The 23454-nt window shown below is 43.5% G+C and overlaps 1 protein-coding gene across 1 annotated transcript in view; it reads right to left on the minus strand.

The window, feature by feature from the left end:
• Positions 1 to 5947: 5947 nt before the first annotated feature.
• LOC124716803 (aldo-keto reductase family 1 member A1-like) overlaps positions 5948 to 23454 on the minus strand; it is a 36815-nt gene continuing 19308 nt past the window's right edge. The window contains exons 4-6 of the mRNA XM_047243352.1: positions 22349 to 22605; positions 18348 to 18507; positions 5948 to 6049 (exon numbers count right to left, since the gene is read on the minus strand). Of these exons, the coding sequence (XP_047099308.1) occupies positions 5948 to 6049; positions 18348 to 18507; positions 22349 to 22605 (519 nt within the window). The remainder of the gene's footprint in view (positions 6050 to 18347; positions 18508 to 22348; positions 22606 to 23454) is intronic.

A 23454-nucleotide genomic window follows, 5' to 3' on the forward strand; every position in this document is an offset into this window, starting at 1 on the left:
TCGAGCAGGCAGGTTAGAAAATCTGAAAAGGGAAATGGATAGGTTAAAGTTAGATATAGTGGGAATTAGTGATGTTCGGTGGCAGGAGGAACAAGACTTCTGGACAGGTGAATACAGGGTTATAAATACAAAATGAAATAGGAGTAATGCAGGAGTAGATTTAATAATGAATAAAAAATAGGAGTGCGGGTAAGCTACTACAAATAGCATAGTGAACGTATTACAGTGGCCAAGATAGACACGAAGCCCATGCCTACTACAGTAGTACAAGTTTATATGCCAACTAGCTCTGCAGATGACGAAGAAATTGAAAAAATGTATGATGAGATAAAAGAAATTATTCAGGTAGTGAAGGGAGACGAAAATTTAATAATCATGGGTGACTGGAATTCGACAGTAGGAAAAGGGAGAGAAGGAAACATAGTAGGTGAATATGGATTGGGGCAAAGAAATGAAAAAGGAAGCCGTCTGTTAGAATTTTGCACAGAGCATAACTTAATCATAGCTAACACTTGGTTCAAGAATCATAAAAGAAGGTTGTATACATGGAAGAATCCTGGAGATACTAAAAGGTATCAGATAGATTACATAATGGTAAGACAGAGATTTAGGAACCAGGTTTTAAATTGTAAGACATTTCCAGGGGCAGATGTGGACTCTGACCACAATCTATTGGTTATGAACTGTAGAATAAAACTGAAGAAATTGCAAAAAGGTGGGAATTTAAGGAAATGGGACCTGGATAAACTGACTAAGCCAGAGGTTGTACAGAGTTTCAGGGACAGCATAAGGGAACAATTGACAGGAATGGGGGAAAGAAATACAGTAGAAGACGAATGGGTAGCTCTGAGGGATGAAGTAGTGAAGGCAGCAGAGGATCAAGTAGGAAAAAAGACGAGGGCTAGTAGAAATCCTTGGGTAACAGAAGAAATATTGAATTTAATTGATGAAAGGAGAAAATATAAAAATGCAATAAATGAAGCAGGCAAAAAGGAATACAAATGTCTCAAAAATGAGATCGACAGGAAGTGCAAAATGGCTGAGCAGGGATGGCTAGAGGACAAATGTAAGGATGTAGAGGCTTATCTCACTAGGGGTAAGATAGATACAGCCTACAGGAAAATTAAAGAGAACCACTTGTATGAATATCAAGAGCTCAGATGGAAACCCAGTTCTAAGCAAAGAGGGGAAAGCAGAAAGGTGGAAGGAGTATATAGAGGGTCTATACAAGGGCGATGTACTTCAGGAAAATATTATGGAAATGGAAGAGGATGTAGATGAAGATGAAATGGGAAATACGATACTGCGTGAAGAGTTTGACAGAGCACTGGAAGACCTGAGTCGAAAAACGGCCCCGGGAGTAGACAACATTCCATTAGAACAACTGACGGCCTTGGGAGAGCCAGTCCTGACAAAACTCTACCATCTGGTGAGCAAGATGTACGAGACAGGCGAAATACCCTCAGACTTCAAGAAGAATATAATAATTCCAATCCCAAAGAAAGCAGGTGTTGACAGATGTGAAAATTACCGAACTATCAGTTTAATAAGTCACAGCTGTAAAATACTAACGCGAATTATTTACAGACGAATGGAAAAACTGGTAGGAGCCGACCTCAGGGAAGATCAGTTTGGATTCCATAGAAATGTTGGAACACGTGAGGCAATACTGACCTTACGACTTATCTTAGAAGAAAGATTAAGGAAAGGCAAACCTACGTTTCTAGCATTTGTAGACTTAGAGAAAGCTTTTGACAATGTTGACTGGAATACTCTCTTTCAAATTCTAAAGGTGGCAGGGGTAAAATACAGGGAGCGAAAGACTATTTACAATTTGTACAGAAACCAGATGGCAGTTATAAGAGTCGAGGAGCATGAAAGGGAAGCAGTGGTTGGGAAGGGTGTGAGGTAGGGTTGTAGCCTCTCCCCGATGTTATTCAATCTGTATATTGAGCAATCACTAAAGGAAACAAAAGAAAAATTTGGAGTACGTATTAAAATCCATGGAGAAGAAATAAAAACTTTGAGGTTCGCCGATGACATTGTAATTCTGTCAGAGACAGCAAAGGATTTGGAAGAGCATTTGAACGGAATGGACAGTGCCTTGAAAGGAGGATATAAGATGAACATCAACAAAAGCAAAACGAGGATAATGGAATGTAGTCGAATTAAGTCGGGTGATGCTGAGGGAATTAGATTAGGAAATGAGACACTTAAAGTAGTAAAGTAGTTTTGCTATTTGGGGAGCAAAATAACTGATGATGGTCGAGGTAGAGAGGATATAAAATGTAGACTGGCACTCGCAAGGAAAGCGTTTCTGAAGAAGAGAAATTTGTTAACTTCGAGTATAGATTTAAGTGTCAGGAAGTCGTTTCTGAAAGTATTTGTATGGAGTGTAGCTATGTATGGAAGTGAAACATGGACCATAAATAGTTTGGACAAGAAGAGAAAAGGAGCTTTCGAAATGTGGTGCTGCAGAAGAATGCTGAAGATTAGGTGGGTAATCACGTAACTAATGAGGAGGTATTGAATAGGATTGTGGAGAAGAGAAGTTTGTGGTACAACTTGACTAGAAGAAGGGATCGGTTGGTAGGACATGTCCTGAGGCATCAAGGGATCACAAATTTAGCATTGGAGGGCAGCGTGGAGGGCAAAAATCGTAGAGGGAGACCAAGAGATGAATACACTAAGCAGATTCAGAAGGATGTAGGTTGCAGTAGGTACTGGAAGATGAAGGAGCTTGCACAGGATAGATTAGCATGGAGAGCTGCATCAAAGCCCTCTCAGGACTGAAGACCACAACAACAACATTGGATGCATAGATCCTGAGAAATCAAAACCCAGAACAACCACCTCTGGCCTTAATAACGACCTTGATACGCCTGGGCATTGAGTCAAACAGAGCTTGAATGGCGTGTACAGGTACAGCTGCCCATGCAGCTTCAACACGATACCACAGTTCATCAAGAGTAAAGACTGGGGTATTGTGATGAGCCAGTTGCTCGGCCACCATTGACCAGACGTTTTCAGTTGGTGAGAGATATGGAGAATGTGCTGGCCAGGGCAGCAGTCCAACATTTTCTGTATCCAGAAAGGCCCGTACAGGACTTACAACATGTGGTCGTGCATTATCCTGCTGAAATGTAGGGTTTCGCAGGGATCGAATGAAGGGTAGAGCCACGGGTCGTAACACATCTGAAATGTAACGTCCACCGTTCAAAGTGCCGTCAACGCGAACAAGAGGTGTCCGAGACGTGTAACCAATGGCACCCCGTACCATCACGCGGGAAATAGGCCGGTATGGCGATGATGAATACATGCTTCCAGTGTGCGTTCACTGCGATGTCGCCAAACACTGATGCGACCATCATGATGCCTTAAACAGAACCTGGATTCATCGGAAAAAATGACGTTTTGCCATTCGTGCACCCAGGTTCGTCGTCGAGTACACCATCGCAGGCGCTCCTGTCTGTGTTGCAGCGTCAAGGGTAACCGAAGCTACGGTCTCCGAGCTGATAGTCAATGCTGCTGCAAACGTCGTCGAACTGTTGTCTTGTAAACGTCCCCATCTGTTGACTAAGGGATCGAGACGTGGCTGCACCATACGTTACAGCCATTCGGATAAGATACCTGTCATCTCGACTGCTAGTGATACGAGGCCGTTGGGATTCAGCACGGCGTTCCGTATTACCTTCCTGAACCCACCGATTCTATATTCTGCTAACAGTTATTGGATCTCGACCAACGAGAGCAGCAATGTCGCGATACGATAAAACGCAATCGCGATAGGCTACAATCCGACCTTCATCAAAAATCGGAAATGTGATGGTACGCATTTCTCCTCCTTACACGAGGCATCAGAACAACGTTTCACCAGGCATCACCGGTCAACTGCTGTTTGTGTATGAGAAATCGGTTGGAAACTTTCCTCATGTCTGCACATTGTAGGTGTCAACACCAGCGCCCACCTTGTGTGAATGCTCTGAAAAGCTAATCATATGCATATCACAGCATTTTATTCCTGTCGGTTAAATTTCGCGTCTGAAGCAAGTCATCTTCGTGGTGTAGCAATTTTAATGACCAGTAGTGTATATGGCCAGCTGCTGATTTCTGTGATTCTGGCTTAGAACATGCGGTACCTACAAACCCGATTTTTGAACGTAGTGCATTGCACGCAAATGTCGCACGATGGTGGAATGATCACAGTTCATCACATTTGCCAGTTCTCGTGTAATCTGACATGGATCATCGTTGTTTACTGCGTTTAAAAGATCTGCATCAAATCTGGGAGGTCTTCCTGAACCTGTAGAGTCACTAATGTCAAAACGATCAACCTTAGAACGAGAAAACTATTTTCTTGGCGTGCTCTGTCCAATGACGTTATCGCCAAACACGGCACAAATGTTTCAGGCTGCCTCTAGTGAAATCAGTCACAAGAATATGTCGGAAATGTTCCAATTTCTCCAATTGGATCTCCATCTTCTAGCGTACACAGCTCACTCACTATCTCCAAATGACTCAAATAGCAACAGTTAAGGGGAGGTTTACTATCTTTGGCCCGAAAAAAGCATGTTCTTTGAGAATTTTGTTCTCGGGATGTGTCACAGATACCAATGTCAAATTAATTGATATTTCCTCTACAAACTGGATTTTTTTCGACCGGAAATGTCGAAGAGGAAAGGCGTAAGTGCCGTCGGAACGAAACAAAATTTCGATGTAGACCTCCACATCCGGTATGTCACAGGTCAGCTGGCTCGTCTGAAATCAAAATTGAGTTGACATTAGCGATGTATATAAAATTCGTTAGGAGTTGTACCTCGCTTAAATTATTTTGACCATAGGAAACAAAATGGCGGCCATTTGAAAAAAATTAGGGTTTTTTCATCGATTTTTCGACTTCGTCGGCCAAGTAAAAATATTTATAGTTGATGGATCGGAATAAAAGTGGTACAACTCCTATACAATTTAGTTAGCTTCGTCCGAAACAAGCCAATCGGTTCAGTAGATTTGAAGTTGCCATACCGCGCAATAAAAAAAAGTCATTTCGAGAAAAACGCGTTTGAAGTTTTGACTACATATAAATTTAATATTATGCAACGTATGTTCAATCTGCTATTCCGAGTCCATAAACTAGTCCTTCCTCTTTCTCATAGAGGGCGTTCTGCTCGATTGGGCCATCCTGCGCTGCTCCAGAGCCGCTCGTACGGCCGGCGACAAGCGGTTTTCGGCCACTTGATTCCGGTGGTCGTCCGAATGCTTGGCGAACTGCGTTGAATAGAGTCCCAGGGTGGCGTCCATCGTTGTCATGGTCTTCAAAATTGCTGAATACCCTTCGCTGAAGTTACTCACTGCCAGGAAAGTCGCAATCTCCACAGTCTTCGCACCAGAATGCTAATGCTGGGGGGGGGGGGTAACTTCCAAACACACGCGTCCAAACTATCATTTGAATTTTGTGAGTTTCCTCCCAAGCACCGGTACAAATAACTCGTTCCCGAAAGAAAAAAACTGGTGCGTGTACGAGGCCGATTTCAGGCAGGTGCATTCTTTTGTTCAACCGCGAATAACAAACATTTTCGTTCCGCATTCGGAAAAACCGTTTCAGGGGTGGATTTTACACACTTTTATGGATGCAAAAATGCAATTAAAAAAAAAAAATCGATTTTTTGAAGCAAAAGATATTAAACCTTCCCTTAACTACAAATAAAAAATGACAATTGATAAATAAGCCCATAGCAACAGAATTACCAACATACAATACAAAAGCGCTACGAGCTTATGCAATCACATAATAGATAGTAAATGAACCTTCGGTCGTTATTTTATGACCGATAATCAATATCTGAAAAGAGTCGAACGCCTCTTGAAAAGAGCCGCGTTAAGCGAACAAGTATGTAAGTGGCATGAGTGCGCAATGAAATTAAAAAAAAAAGTGAATACTGTGGTGTAGTTACCAAGGGAGGGAGTGTTCGCTTCCCAGTCTGCCTTTCCGTCCTTTGTCCAGCGCTTCCAGGGCTTCCATATCTTCTGGAGAGAGCTCGAAATCAAACACCTGAAAGTTGGTAAGTTTTCCATTAATTTAAGTTAGTGTAGTTAACACGAGTTCTTAAATGTGAGTCACAGTCCAGACAAAGTAAGAGTGTGCTTTGACCTGGAATTGAGCTGTAGTGTACAGTAAAGATGGGAGAATTGCAACACTCAGAAAGAGTGGCCCGCCGAAATCTAGTTGCAGATGATGTGTAGAACTGATTATAAATATGTAAGACTAGAGAGATTTGGCGCAAATATGCTGCGAGTCGATAGACCGGTGAGTGTTTCGCTCGGCGCGCAGAATGAAAAGCCTTTGGACGAATAATATGGAAATGTCAAAGCAAGTATCATTACAATTCGTAAACTCCAAACGGCGTGATACTGGCATACGAGTGAGTTCTGGCATACGAGTGAGTTCGAACAGAGGTCAGTTATCCATCTTCGAGAATGGTCTCATCATATCTCCTCCTTTCGATTCATACTACACTTTAAGGGGTGGGACATCAAAAATAAAAAAAAAATAGATTTTTCAAAAATATGCCTAACTTGTGGCGCATATCTTCCTGAATAGTTTGAGGAATAATACATATATATTGGAGAGATTATATGGCACATTCTTCTGTCACACGTAAGTGAAGAATATCATCACAAGAATTCTCTACCAACTGCTGTAATGGAAACCATCAAACCTATATTCAGGGACCTTGCAAATGAAAACTTATTGAAGAAATGTCTTCCTGGCGGTACCCAAAACCAAAATGAAAGTTTTAACCAATGGGTATGGGAAAGATTCACTTGTTATTGGTGTTTATGATCCAGTTTCATGTTTTAATGATGGTGTGCAAAGCAGGAAATATGTTTGAGAGGGAATGGGAATTAAGCCCGGGGTGAATTGCATCAAAGCTTTGTATGCTATAGACGGAGAGCGCGTAGTGAAAGCAGATAAATCGTTTTTTGAGGTGATAAAATCAAGGAGTGCATCATAGGAATGTGGAAAGGAAGGAAAGTGATTTCTAAAATGAAAAAGAACCTGCTTATGGGTCTGGATAGTTCTAAAAGAATGCCAAATATAGGTAGAAACTTCAACGGTCATTTTCCGCAAAACACAAAAATCTGTACTTAGATGGATGTAACATCCAAAATAAATATCCTATTAGTCCAAACTTGGTATGCTTACTAAACAGAAACTCCTTAATGCGAAACTCTAGATTTTTCAAATCTATTAAAAACTGTGGTAAAAATTGAGATAATTAACTATAATTAACTATAACTGTAACATTTTTTCATAAATTAAATAAATTATAGAGTTTAATATACTTGTAAGTATGGTTTGTATGCTGTGCATAATTCATAGAAGAACTTCTCTTACTTGTGAAGAAAAGTGTACCTGCAGCAACAAATGCAGCCAATAATAGCAAGTGAAAAAACGATGAAATTTCGTGTGTGAAAAAAATTATTTTGTTATGTTTTTGAACTTCCACTGATATGAGTGTGAATCCTGAATCCTTCCTGGTCACGCTGATAAAGATTTATGAATTTACTTGTAAAAGTATAGACAGTGCAAATTAAAATATCCTGTGGTGCCTCTCCTGCTCCAAGTCGGCCCGTTTGACGTTCTACGAACCCCCCCCCCCCCCTCCCCCCTTAAAAAAAAAGGCGGCGCACTGCGAAGGAATTATCCGAATGGGTTGGAAATAGGTAAATTTGATGTACATGTAGAGACAAACAAATGATTAGAATTTCAGAAAAATTGGATGATTTATTCAAGAGAAAGAGCTCGTAAATTGAGCAAGTCAAATAACGCTTTTCTCCACCTCCGACCCTTATGCAAGCAGTTATTCGGCGTGGCACTGACTGATGGAGTTTTTGGATGTCCTGAGGGATGTCGCTTCAGATTCAGTCCGAAATCTCGAAATGGCACCTCATTCTCTCGTAGGACGCACTGTTGAGTTATCACTGCATACTGACTCCGTACTGACTTCTCGATTTTCGAGAAGCGTCGAATGAATTTGAAAGTAATATTTGTCTAACGTATCTGACTGAAAGTCTTTACAAGTGCTGTACACTCCATTTCGTATGAGGGACAACCGCAGCTGAAAGCAGACGTCGTAAACCGCTTTACTGCTCCTGCAAATATTTTATTTAACGACTCGTTTCTTAGCTTAGAAACTGCATCATCATGTTAGATACGTTAAATTAGAAAAACAAGCGTTCTCTACAGTTGTGGTCTATTATAGTGGAATCACTAATGAAAAATGGAGCAAATTACATACATGTTAAGTCATGACATTCTTTGTCTATGAAATGACGCAATAGCGATTCGTCAGGTAAGCAGAAGACATGGGTTCACAATTCCTCAAATTGATCTGGCGGCCGTTTTCTGAAGTATTTTCAGGATAGCGTAGGCAATAAAACCTCTCGCGCTCCATCCTGTGTTGTTCCACAGTGCGCACTGCCTGTCCGACATCAAAATATCCGCTCTCGCAGGGTAAGTGGGTATCTTGTAGAGCCCACGTGTTCTGAGAAGAGGTCTCCAGTGGTGGGATTGACTTTATGAAGTCATCTATGTGGTGATGTAGGCTAAGGTCCCAGGGACCACACCTTATGGCCACTCAGCCTGGTGAGCCTCTCTTGTGAGTAACTGACGAAAAAAAATTCCGGAGCTGAGAAAATGTTTTATTCAGCAGGTCGGTTGCACAGCCTATTACTGAAGGTCTTTGACTAAATTAGTATTTTTAAATCTTATTCGAAGTGACTTCGGTCATTATTTTTATTCAGTTAATTGGGTTAAATGTAATTTCTATCTTTACTGCTTTGTCACATCATTTTAATCACGGTATTTAGTTTTTCAGTTGCTCTCATTTCTGTTCCTAACATTTTTCTCCACTTGGAATCTTTGTTCACCTGATTTTAATTATTTTTATGTGTTAATTTCAATTTAATTTCTACAGTTTTATCATCCGATATTTTTCTCCATTTTATTGCATTCATTTTTTCCGTTTCTCATTTTGTTTGAATTTAGTTTTATTTATAATCCGTTCTTTCGTTCAGAACTTCATCTACGTTACTGTGCCCATAGTGCTATAAGATTTTGTTTTTAATGTTCATTTGATGATTATCATAGAAGAAACGTACATATCATAAGGAAAAATACATTTTTTACACCATTGCACAGTCAATATAAATAGATTATTTCGTCGTTTGTTTTCTAACCAAATAAAAAAATATTAACCAAATCGGTCACGCCGTTCTAGAGAGGTGATATTTCATACATGCGGTAATTAATTTTTATTTATTTAGATTGTCTGTCTTGTTAGACTGTAGTTATCTAGTCAAGTGATGTGGTGAAAAGTACCTAGGTGTCTCTGTGACCTAGCACTAGTAAAATAATACTTTTAACGCTGAAGATTTTTGGCATACAGTTACGTGTTATCTATTTCTACAAAATGTTGCTTTTTATTATTTATTTTTCCCAACAATAGAGACAAATATTTGATTTGTTAATATCAGTTAGGGTTCATTTAATTATACTTAAAAATACAAATGTATTTCAGTGGATGGTATCCCAACCGACCTCGTTGTTAATGTCCTTCCAGTCAAACTTGTGGGCAAAGGGTTAACTGGTCTCAATAATTGGCGAATTTCTCACGGAGGCTCGAACGGTGATTTGATTTTGTGTCTTTTGAACAGACAGCTTATATCATACTTTTTTTCCCGCACCTAGTCCGCGGTTTTATGCTTGAGGTCAGTCCATTTATTAGGTAATCGCTGTAGCCGTTATTCCTAAAGACCTTGCGTAGGTGGCACAGCTCATGGAGCAGGTTGTCGTCCTTCTAGCAACATTTTTGTGGCAGTGTGCTTCTGTGCTGGGTGATGATGGCTGATGGCGTGCGAGTATAGTTCAGAGAGGGTATGCGTTTCGTATGGATGTTGCAGTCAACGCCCCCGATTCATTTGCGTTAGAGGCAGTCTTCAGAGATAGCTGCCTGTAAGGGCGAGGTTATAACGAAACACATTAGTTAACTGGGTGAAAGGCGATAGAAGAAAGACGCAGTACAGTTCTCACACCTGTACTCGGAAGCTATCGCAAGCATCTTGATCCAGTTGTGAAAATCGCAGCAACTACGCAAGTAAATATAGAAGATAGCTTTGTGAGGGGAACGATGTTCCATAATGACAAATTTGTGACGCTATTCTTTGAAGACACAGAAAGATAGCTTTTAAAAGAATGGTAACGACCACTTGGTTCGATAATCTTGAAGGAGAAGGACATAGTTTAGATTGAGGACGAAAACGAAAAGTATGGGCCAAAATATGCATTTTGCCAGTTACTTCGGTTCGCGCATTGATCTATGATATCATTGATACATTTACCGCATTAACATAACAGTGAAGATGATGAAATACACTTCCTGATAAAAGAAATGAAGATCCCAGAAGATGTGGTCAGATGTCTATTTAACTTTGCAGACGTAAATGCCATTAATGGGTATAAATGATTAGAGTTGCAATTCTCTGTGTTGTTCGTGTTGAGTATTGTTACAAGGCCTGGCTGAGTATACGAGATGGTACCCAAAATATCCTAGAATTTCATTGTACCGGTAAAATTGGTAGGAGTACGACATTCCGTCGCTAGAGGTCTCAAGATACATGTCTTAGCTGCTGCAGCACGAAGTTGCGTCATCTTTGGCGCATGCAGTTGTGAATTGTAGTGGTGTGTGCCAGGACGTGTTTCAGTGCATCTGCGGATTGTGAAATGGATAAGGCGAGAAAGCAAAGATTGAAGAAAACTGCAGCTGAAACCCGGCGCATGTTGACAGAGGTAGTTGATGAGGCTGCATTGAATTAAACAAGAATATTTGAGTGGTTCAAGCCCTACAAGGAAGGCCGAGAAGCTGTGAAACATGACAAAAATTCTGGTCGATCGTCAACACGCACAACAGCGGAAATGATCATGAATGTGAGTGACGTGCTTCACGAAGACCGAAGTCAGACAACTCACGATGTTTGTAATAGGGCTGTTGTACGTTACATGTCAACGAAATCTAGCCGGTGAACTGAAGATGAGACGAATTGCAGCGAAGTTTGTACCTCCCCTTCTCAGCACCGATTAACGTTAGGAGTCAGACGTGCACTGAGCTGCAAAAAGAGGCCAAGTGTCCAAAATTCTTATCCAGAGTGAATCTTGGCTCTATGGTTGTGATCCTGAAACGAAGAAGCAATCATCATAATGGGAAACGTCATCTTCTCCAAGGCTGAAAAAAGCTCGACAAGTTCGCTGCAACATGAAGTCAACGCTGTTCATTTTTTTCCGACATTCAGGGAGTAGTGCATCAGGAGTTTGCTGCACCTGGTCAGACTGTCAACGGGCAGTTTTACGGTGGGACTGATGGAAAATACACTACTGGCCATTAAAATTGCTACCACGAAGATGACGTGCTACAGACGCGAAATTTAACCGACAGGAAGAAGATGCTGTGATATGCAAATGATCAGCTTTTCAGAGCATTCACACAAGGTTGGCGCCGGTGGCGACACCTACAACGTGCTGACATGAGGAAAGTTTCGAACCGAATTCACATACACAAACAGCAATTGACCGGCGTTGCCTGGTGAAACGTTGTTGTGATGCCTCGTAAATGCGTCCCATCACGTTACCGACTTTGATAAATGTCGGATTGTAGCCTATCGCGATTGCGGTTTATCGTATAGCGACATTGCTGCTCGCGTTGGTCGAGATCCAATGACTGTTAGCAGAATATGGAATCGGTGGGTTCAGGAGGATTATACGGAACGCCGTGCTGGATCCCAACGGCCTCTTATCACTAGCAGTCGAGATGACAGGCATCTTATCCGAATGGCTGTAACGGATCGTGCAGCCACGTCTCGATCCCTGAGTCAACAGATGGGGACATTTGCAAGACAACAACCATCTACACGAACAGTTCGACGACGTTTGCAGCAGCATGGACTATCAGCTCGGAGACCGTGGCTGCGGTTATCCTTGACGCTGCATCACAGACAGGAGCGCCTGCGATGGTGTACTCGACGATGAACCTGGGTGCACGAATGGCAAAACGTCTTTTTTTCAGATGAATCCAGCATCATGATGGTCGCATTCGTGTTTGGCGACATCGCGGTGAACGCACATTGGAAGCGTGTATTCGTCATCACCATACTGGCGTATCACCCAGCGTGATGGGTTGGGGTGCCATTTGGTTACACGTCTCGGTCACCTCTTGTTCGCATCGACGGCACTTTGAACAGTGGACGTTACATTTCAGATGTGTTACGACCCGTGGCTCTACTCTTCACTCGATCCCTGTGAAACCCTACATTTCAGCAGGATAATGCACGACCGCATGTTGCAGGTCCTGCACGGGCTTTTATGGATACAGAAAAAGTTCGACTGCTGCCCTGGCCAGCACATTCTCCAGATCTCTCACCAACTGAAAACGTCTGGTCAATGGTGGCCGAGCTACTGGCTCGTCACAATATGTCAGTCACTACTCTTGATGAACTGTGGTAACGTGTTGAAGCTGCATGGGCAGCTGTAGCTGTACACGCCATCCAAGCTCTGTTTGGCTCAATGCCCAGGCGTATCAAGGTCGTTATTACGGCCAGAGGTGGTTGTTCTGGGTACTGATTTCTCAGGATCTATGGACCCAAATTGCGTGAAAATGTAATCACATGTCAGTTCTAGTATAACATATTGGTCCAATGAATACCCGTTTATCATCTGGATTTCTTCTTGGTGTAGCAATTTTAATGGCCAGTAGTGTATTCGGCGCAAACGCCCGGAGCTGTGGAAAAAGAAAGGCTATCAAAATGATGGAGCACAGCAATCAGTCGTTCTTTTCTTCCAGGTTTTATTAAGCAAATCTAGATTTTGGCTAGTGTCTAGCCATTATCAGTGCACTATATCGTAGTATCAATGCATGTCCTAGTACGTCAGTACCCTGTTGCTCGGGCTTATCACAGTTTGTTCAAGACTTCTGTATTATACAGTTCGTTCAAGACTACTGTATAATACAGTAGTCTTGAAAGAACTGTGAAGGAAGCCCGAACAACAGGGGACTGACGTATTAGGACATGCATTGATACCATGGTACAGTGAATTGATAATGGCTAGGCACTAGCCGAAATCTAGATTTGCTTAATAAAACCTGGAATAAAAGAACGAGTTATTGCTGTGCTCCATCATTTCGAAAGTCATATCACAGTCGTGGAGTGCATTCCACATTCCCAATGGAAGGTAACTTGTTACAAGAAAGACTGGTCGGTGCACCATGACAATGCACTCGCGCACATGTCGCTTTTTGTGAGGGAGTTCTTGGCCAAAAACAACATGGCAACGGTCGCTAACCATTCCTGCTCGCCAGACCTTGCCCTGTGCGACTTCTACCTGTTGCTGAAAGTGAAAATCGCATTTAAAGAGTGAAGTTTTGACTCGACTGAAGACATTGAAGTGGAATTGGAAAGCACCCTGAACGCCCTTCACCCTACAGACTTCTAGGAGTGCTTCTAAAATTGGGAACAATGCTGCAATCGTTCCATATATGCCCGAGGCAAGTACTTTGGAGATGGCGGAGGACAATAGAATGAACGCAGAGTTTTCTGCTTTTTACAATGAAATTCTCGGAAATTTTGGGTAGCATCTCGTACAAGGGGAGTAAACAGTGTCGGACGTTGTGTCACCACTGTGACGCACAAAGAGATGCAGTGTACTCGTATAAATAAATGTCGTGTGGTGAAGGCCTCCCGTCGGGTAGACCGTTCGCCGGGTGCAGGTTTTTCGATTTGACGCCACTTCGGCGACCTGCGCGTCGATGGGGATGAAATGATGATGATAGGACAACGCAACACCCAGTCCCTGAGCAAAGAAAATCTCCGACCCAGCCGGGAAGCGGACCCGGGCGACATTCTGTCGCGCTAACCACTCAGCTACCGGGGGCGGATTGTGTTCTCGTATGAGACAGCGTTATCAGCACCTGACAGAGTTTGAAAGAGGTCTCATTGTGAGCCTCCATTCGGCTGGATGACCGAATCGTGTAATATTCACATTTGATTGATATTCATATATGACAATGGCCCGATGTTGGACTGCATGGCAATAGACTATTAGGGCAGGCACACTCATCCGCAAGGTTCTGGTCGACCACTTCTGAGCACCACAAGGGTGGATCGCTGCTCTGTGCATCACACACATTGTAACTGCTTTATATCTGCGCCTGACATCCGAGAACAAATAGTGGACCTCCTGCAACGCTCTATGTCATCCGGCACCATTAGTTAGATGCTAGCAGCAGTCGGACTAGGAAACTACCGTCCCACGAGTAACCTGCAATTATCACCGCAACACATACGGATGTGTAAGGAGTGGCACTATGACTGAGAAACGTGGACTTATGGTGAATGGCGTCGCGCTGTGCTTATGAATGAATATCCGTTCTGCACCATCCCAGATGACCATAACCGGAGAGTATAACGGTGATCTGGGGAATGGTCTCATTCTTCAAGTGTTTTGGAGAGGCACAGACATGTTATTCCCGGCGTCACAGTGTATGTGTGTGTGGGGGGGGGGGGGGGGGGGAGGGTCACCGGATACGACTTCACGTGACAGCTGGTTGGGAATTCTCTTGGCATAATGGACTGTCAGGACATACTGAGGTCTCATTTATTGTCATGCCATTTTTCAACAGGACAACCCTCGTCCACTCACAGCATGTGCCTCTATGAACTGTCTGCGGGACGCTGAGGTACTTCAGCAGCCAGCTCTTGGAGTGTCCTGAATGCAACATGTGTGGGACCAGCTCGGATGTCAACGCCATTGCAGCGTCAGCATATCTAGGACAAGCTACAACACTTCTGGGTCAGCTTAATTCAGGAGAGTATGCTTCGGATTTATGACGCCCTTCCCAGCCGAATCAGTGCAAGGGCCCAGGTCAGAATGGGTGCATCGTCTTACCGATAAGCAGGCCCATAGCGGCAAGTTCCTTGTAAATTACTGAGCGAGGTGGCACAGTGGTTAGCTCACTGGACTCACATTCTGGAGGAGGACGTTTCAAACCCACGTTGGGCCATCCTGATTCAGGTTTCCTGTGATTTTCTTGAATGGATTCAGGCAAGTGTCGGGATGTTTCCTTTGAAAGGGCACAGCTGATTTCCTTCCCCATCAGTCCCTAATGCGATGGGACCAATAATGACTTCGCTGTTTGGTCCTCTCCCCCAAACCAATCAACTAACCTCAACCTATCACTGTGAAGACCGCTGTCACAACAAGAAATATAAAGTAACCACAATGCAAGATTCCCACTACAGGAGAATAAAGAAAAGTAACACTGTAAATCTAACTCGATTTTGTTATCACTTTAATAACGTCACGTATCCTCTCAACCTGTGAGGTTTCATTTCGTTTCCTTTTCGCCTTATGGGAGCCTCGATTTTTTTAAATTAGGTAGTGTATATGAATCACTGACAGCCTTGCCGCCATGGTAACTCCCGTTCCCGTCAGATCAGCGATGTTAAGCGCTGTCGGGCTTGGCTAGCACGTGGATGGGTCACCGCCCGGTCTGCTGCGTGCTGTCGGCAAGCGGGGTGCACTCAGCCCTTTTGGGGCCAATTGAAAAGCTACTTGACTGAGGAGTAGGGGCTCCATCTCGTAAACAAACAATGGCTGGGAGAGCGGTGTGCTCACCACTTGCCCCTCCACATCCGCGTCCAGTGACATTTAAGGATGAGGATGACACGGCGGTCGGCCGGTTCTGCTGGGGCCTCTCAGGCCTATTCGGATTGATTTCAGTCGAGTTTTTAGAAGATATGGATCATTTAATAAGAGTATTTAATGGCACAGCAATGCTCCAAACATCTCAAAATATAATTCCAGTTTTCACCTTGGCCATTATACTATCACTGTAATTTATTTCACACCATCAGTTGGTATAGGTGATGCGCCATTTTCAGGTGCTATACCTATGCGGGTGTATACAAAAGCGCGTCTATCATTTGAGCATGCAACCGCAGTTGTATTCTCGACTCGTAACAACGTTCCGTACTCGTCAACAACCTAAAATATCATTTTTGTTTACATATATACAGCACTGCAGTGACGTTATTTTAGATTGTTGAGGAATATGGAACATTGTTCCCGATCCTGTCTGCTACGATAGCATTTATTCAGGGTGTCGCACATAAAACCGGAACGCCTCACTTACCACTTAATCATCTCTAGTCGAATTGCTTGTGAAGCGGCAACACTATATCGAAAGTTGGCTACACTACATTTTATGGAAAAGCTGAGTGCAGCTGTGTGTTCGTGCATCAGTTGTGAGAAGCTCATATTGTTGAGTTGTTACTGAAATGGGTCAGTTTGCATTAGAACAGCGAATTGATACTGTGGAGTGTTACACAAAGACAGGTTTCGTCAAGGAATATAAAGAAATGTTTTAAGCGAAGTATCTTGGTACGAAACTCCCCACGAGCAGCGCTATTGAAGATGTGTACAAGTAATAGGGGACTGTAGGATCTGCTTAGAATGTGCAGAGGAATAGCGATCGACAGTGAGGACCTCTGAAACTATAGACAGAATTCGCATGGACATCACAAGAAGTCCCTACAAGTCGTTAAGCAGGTTAACACAGCAAGTTGGTATATGTCATACATCGTGTCATCGTGTATTAAAGCATATGAAATTAAAAGCTTATCGTATGAATGTGGTGTAAGCGTTGATATTCGAGGATCAGGGAGAAAGAATTCATTATTGTAACTGGCTGTCAACATCAGTTGGGCCCCTTGGTTTACTTCATGTCAGATGAGCCTGCTTTCATTTCTCAGTTTCTGTGAACTCGCAGAATTGCAGAGACTGGTCGCAGAAAAACCCACATATTCTGCATTTAGAAGCTCTTCACTCAGAGAAGGTAGGTGTTTGGTGTGCATTCTCTGTCATCCATATTATTGGCCCCATATTTTTCAATTACACCTTAAACAGTGGCAGATGTCTAGAGCTCTTTGACTCTCTCAATGCACAATTAACACATGCAGAGAAGCTGTATACCGTATTCCAACAAAATGGAGCAACCGCCCACATATCCATGCAAACTATGGCCTACATCACCAACGTGTTCCCTGGAAACAGACCCGTCAGCAGAGGCCTTTGGCCCTCAAGGTCGCCAGACATAACATCGTGTGATTTTTATTTAAAGGGCGCATTAGAAAGCAAAGTGTATGCTAACAGTCCTCTCACAAGACTGCCTTCAAACAGAATATTATTAGAAAAATTGACAACACCACGCCTGCGAAATTACAGGGTCTTGCTGGTAACATCATCACATGAAGTCAGCGATGCCTGGATGCCCATGGCAACCACTTCGAGCTTTTCTTATAAACAGATAGCTACATGGCTATTATACATTCTTTTTTAGTTAGTTCATTCTTATTTGAATGTGGAAGGTGATGTGCACTGGTTTTATATGAGACATCGTGTATAACTAAATAACAGACACAACTTTCCCACAGAGGGTGTCGGCGTAAATTTACCACTATAGAAGTAGCATTTGAAAACCCTCCAGGGTAGCTGAGAGCGGTAACGCGCTGCTTCCTGGACTCAGGTAGCTGGGTTGGCCCCAGACCGAATCCACCTGGCGGACTAACTACGAGGCCCGGTGTGCCGGCCAGCCTGGATGTGGTTTTTAGGCGGTTTTCCACATCCTGCTAGGTGAATACCGGGCTGGTCCTTACGTTACACCTCAGTTACACGACTCGCAGACATTTACAACACATTCCCACTATTTCATGGATTACACCAGACGCCAGGAGGGTATGGGGTGGCGACAGGAAGGGTATCCGGCCAGCCCCTACAATTAACACGCCAAATCTTGTTAACCATGACAACAGACCCTGCAAGTCGGGATTAACGCTTGGAAAGCTAGAAGTAGCATTTGAAAATGGTACATAGCCGAAAACAGTTCCTGGTGTGGTCTAAATGACAGCGACTGTATAACAGCCGGGGTGGGAGATGGAATTGTCTTTTAATGAATCATTAAATTTAAGTGCATGCCGTGCTACACTATGCACATGTAGGTTTTTTTCGTTGTGGTTCATTAAGTCACTTATTTAACTATCAGAGTGCTAGTAAAATTGGGGCTCTTTGTGGACCATACCCTTGTGCTGGGATGTGTCCCAGCGATGACCGTGTAGGGGATCTGGAATGAATATCTGAACTGACTCAGCGTCACTTCCAGCCTCAGTACCCGTTATAACGAGCGGTCTTTTCCTACAGAATGCTGCATGTAATAAAATCTGAAGCACCGGTGAGTACTTACCTTGAAGTTCTCCCTGACACGAGTTGGGCTGACACTCTTTGGGATGACTGCGACCTCCAGTTGCATGAGGAAGCGGAGCAGGACTTGAGCTGTGGTCCTGCCGTGCTTCTGTGCGATGCCCTTCACGACTGGATCTCCCAGCAGGTCGTATCTCTGCATTCTGAAATAGTAAAGATATACTCACATGGGTCTTCACCCAGCAGTGTCATTTGTCCTGTGTGACACTCATGGAAAGCGTGGCCAAGCACCGAGTCTGTTTACATATTTCAGTTCCGTAAAGAAGGAAATCAAATAAAAACATAATGCCTGTTGGAAAAACACATGGCAACTGACACGAAAGATGAATGAGTTGTTAGTAGTGTGGTACTCCAGGAAAGACACAAAAGGAGATCATCTACGTCAACAGGCAACAGGCAACCATCTCGGCAATTATTTATCAACCTTTTCAACCGATTATGTAAAAGCGCTAGTGTATCACCTAGAAAACGTAACAGAAGGAAAAAATTGACGACAGAAGAGGGGTAAATTATTGTTCTTGCTGCTGTTACAATTGATCCGCACGTTAGTACCCGCGCAACATTGGTTCCAACCCTATCACGTATTTATCCGTCAAGTTGAGTAATATATATTATTATTGTAACACCCCAAGAAACCTGAAAACCCAAATAAGGATGTCATGATAATTTAAAGTAGGGAACAGTGTTATCCTGACAGGTACGACAACTTCGACAATAATATAGCACCTTAAAGTTTTGATGAACACCAATTTCAATAATTACTGAGTATGTCATGATATAAAGGTAGAAAGAAAGAAAGGTTATTTTTAATTAGCTATCAAACATCTCAGTAATAACTGCAAATCAGTACGACGAAAGTTAAGTCCAAAGTAATATGTCGGTCAGAGATAACATTTATTGTGAAAGAGAGTTGTAAACGCGGCGAAAAGGAAATTCAACGCGTCTACAATGTTCGATCATGGAAATGTTAGTCGGTTGCTAGCTTGCTTGCTATCAAGTCGTGAGAGAGCACCGTTTGTTCAAACGAAACGCTACGAGATTGTTTCTATTCCTAAAAAGTACTATTGCGTGATAGAGATGCGCGGACTTTGTTCTGTGTTATCCTGACTTGAGAACTTGAACTGAAGTGATATTCTGATACTGTACGACGAGTTGATGAACTCTGATTATTGGAGATATTATTGTTGGACTCAACCTTCATCAAAGTGAACAGTTACAACGAAGAATGGACATGGTATCGGAGACTAAAATACCTGATTAGCCTTGAGTAGGAAACATTAATACGACCACACGAAGATAATACAAAAAAGCCGATTGTAAAAGTTGTAATTGTCACGATCACCGAACTGAAAAGAATCGTAATTGATCTGATCTATTGGTGTGCCTGTGGTGTGTTGATTATAAACTAACTGCTATGAAGGAACAACAAAAATTGTTCGTCAGTAATGGAAATCTCACGTGTTGGCTCCATCATTAATTGAACTGTGTGATAGTTGATGATCAAAATTAATTAACTGTGAACATTTTAATTGAAAGAGTGACTGGATGAGCATTGAGCATTGAAAGGAGTGTTTTGATGAAATAATATTACGACGCACGAAAGCAAGAAAGCAGTATAGATTATCTCTGGATTTGCGTCGTGCCGTAGTGAACAATTCTGCCCAGCAACGTAACAACAACTACTGATAATATTACGACGCACGAAAGCAGTATAGATTATCTTTGGATTTGCGTCGTGCCGTAGTGAACAATTCTGCCCAGCAACGTAACAACAACTACTGATACTGAACCGCAAATGAATTTTTGCTCGCTTCAGTGGTGTGAGACATCGCCGGTGATAAATGATTCACTCAATACTGCAATAACTTACTAACCGGACATAGCAAATCATCATAAAACCATAACAGACAATTAAAAGCAGCAGTTCGCATCGCTCAGAAGACTGTGCGGACTCGCAAACGGACTTCCATACATTATGCGAGGAACAATTTTCTTTAGAGATTTTCAGGTGCTGTTCCACGTTATCCGACGGGGACAACCATCACTGCGCGTCGCGTCTCTATTCCACCGACCGAGCTGTGGCAGCAGCGGCTCATCAACAGCGACAACAAAACGGGAGACGGGACGTCACACTATTCACTATTCTGTTAGTTTATTGTATGTGTGTGTTACCCTAGAACCTACTCATCCATACCATCAGTCTTCATTAGTCATTTTCAATGGCAGCGAGATTTTCATCAGAGCATCAGAGTGGACACACCCAGTCCACAACACTAACTGGGGGGTGGGGGGGGGGGTTAAGAAACATCAGTCTATTAGGGTGGTACTGATAACATGGAGAGAGAATGAGGGAAAAGGAGATGGACAGTCATAGAGGAGAAACGAGAAGATGTAACAGATGTGGAGTAGGAGGAGATTGGCAGAGAGAAGAGTAGAGGGAAATGGACAGAGAAAGCAAACAGGAGAAGATGGGCTGAAAGAGGGGGTAGGAGAAGATCGAATGAAGGGGCAAATGAAGGAGCAAATAGAGAGATTGTGGGGAGTAGCAAGTCGGTGGAGAGAAAGGCATGAGGAGATGTATAGAGTGTGTGGAGTGGAGGAGGTGAACTGGGAGAGAGCGGGTGAAGAGACAAGCAAAGAGGCAGACAGAGTAGGTGGATAGAGAGAGGGGAAGGGGGAGGTGGGCTAATAGAATTGGAAAAAAAATATGGACCTGGGGAGTGTTGGGTACTCAGTAAACAAATAAAATAATCTTCAACCTACAGTAGGACGATGTTCATTTAGCTATATGCTCTGAGTTCAAGACTGTAGCAGCACTGCCAAGAACAGTGGCTGCCCGAGGCTGAACTCCAGCCTGGTTTACAGCCATAGCCTGTTATGAGCGTTCATTATAGAGACGGCTCCACTTAGAGAACCAATTAGATCGTGTAACTAGGAAGGAGATACTGGATTGAATTGGAGAGTAGCTACCTTCATGGTACAATTTGACCAAAAGGAGTGAAGCAGAGGCATTAAAGGATCGCCAGTTTGGTAATGGAGGGATGAGACGGTGGAATGAAAGTTGTAGTGGAATATCGAGGCTTAACTATAGTGAACAGGTTCATATAGGTGTACGTTGTAAGAGTTATGGAGAGGTATGCTTTGCTCATGATGAACTAGCATGGAGAGCTGCACGAAAGCAATCTTTAGACTGAAGGCCAGAGCCACCACCACCATCACAACCACAACAAAAAAATGGTTCAAATGGCTCTGAGCACTATGGGACTTAACATCTGAGGTCACCAGTCCCCTAGATTTAGAACTATTTAAACCTAACTAACCTAAGGACACCACACACATCCAAGCCAGAGGTAGGATTCGAACCTGCGACCGTAGCGATCGCGCGGTTCCAGACTGAAGCGCCTAGAACCGCTCGGCCACACCGGCCGGCACAACCACAACAACAACATATACCACTCGCTTCCGTGAGGTCGCTAATATGCACTTGTGCGGTGACGCTCGACCTTTGGGTAAGCCAGTATCCTGGTGGTTGGAAAAATTTTAACTGCCAGTGTTTGGCCAGCAACGAGAGTAGAGGTGGTGGTGTAAAGTTCCTGGTCGCTGTACTTTGCCCCAATGTCTCGATTGAAATACCAAACGTCTCCGCAGTGTCTCATGAAGTGAGGGCATGTGCCACTGCTGATGCTCATCGGATGGGGACATTAAGCTTGGTGACCTCCTTATTGCTATTAGCGAGGAGCATGCTATGTGCCAGAGCCAGGTTTCGCTTTCTCCATTCTCTCAGCATCATCGTCATCATCATCATTATCATCATGCAACACAAACATTCTACTCCACTCCACACACACGCACAATACATACACGTAGTGACACAAGAACTTGTAATGGAACATTTTGCAAACAAACAAACAACAAACAATTTAAGCCTAGTAGTTACATGATGATTACAATGTTACAGATACCGGGAGATTAGGGTGTACGTACTTGCTGACATCGGCGCCCTGCTTCTCGACGAACGAGTAGATGCCAGGGGTGCCCAGGGGACCCCAGGCGCAGACGGTGATGTCTAGCGCGCGGCAGAAGGCCCTGAGCTCGCGCTGCTGGAAGTAGGCGTGCATCTCCACCTGCAGGTTGGTCGGCTTGATGCGCGCGGACTCCCACACGCGCTTGATCTGGCGCGCGTTGAAGTTGGACAGTCCTATGGATCGCGCGCGACCCGCGTCCACCTGGGCCTCCATTGCCTGCACAAGGCGAGCACAGCGCTCCGTATCCACTCAGCCCTACTTCCAAATCTACACTCCCGTACAGAGACTCATCCGCAAGCAACTTCCAAATACAGTGTTACGAGGGGGTACCCAGAAGAACGACACACAAGGAAAGTGTTCCTCTGAGGCCCATTGTTAGTGCAGTCAGTTGGCCCACCTACAGACTTGCTAAACATCTAGCACGATTATTAGCACCAAAATTGGGACATTGCGAACACCATGTTGTCAACTCGTAGAAATTTGTTGAGACACTCAAGAGGATGAAGATAGGCCCAAACGACCTAATGGTTAGCCTGGACGTTGTGTCACATATTATGAGGGTGCCAATACAGGATACTCTCGATCTTTTGGCGCAACATTTTCCATCTGGAATCATTAAGTTGTACCGTCACGTCCTAACGACAACGTACTTTTCGTACTGTGATGAGTATTATGAGATGAAGGACGGCACAGCCATGGGATCACCACTGTCTCCAGCAGCTGCAAATTTCTTCATGGAGCACTTCGAGGAGCAGGCTCTGCAAACTACCACATTACGGGCGTCTTTCTTTCCACGATATGTTGATGACACCTTCCTGATATGTCCTCACGGTGAAGATACACTACAGCAGTTCGTCCATCATATGAATGGTGTACATCCCAACATTAAATTTACTGTCGAGATGGAGAAGCACGGCAAGCTATCATTCTTGGATGTTTTGGTTGAGCGGAAGGCAGGAGGCAAGCTTGGTCATTCAGTGTACCGGAAACAAACACACACTGATCGGTACTTGACCGCCAATAGGTTACATCACCCTGTACACAAGAAAGCTGTCCTGAACACGT

This window comes from Schistocerca piceifrons, chromosome 9 (genome assembly GCF_021461385.2).
Source record: "Schistocerca piceifrons isolate TAMUIC-IGC-003096 chromosome 9, iqSchPice1.1, whole genome shotgun sequence".
In the NCBI taxonomy this organism is placed as follows: domain Eukaryota; kingdom Metazoa; phylum Arthropoda; class Insecta; order Orthoptera; family Acrididae; genus Schistocerca; species Schistocerca piceifrons.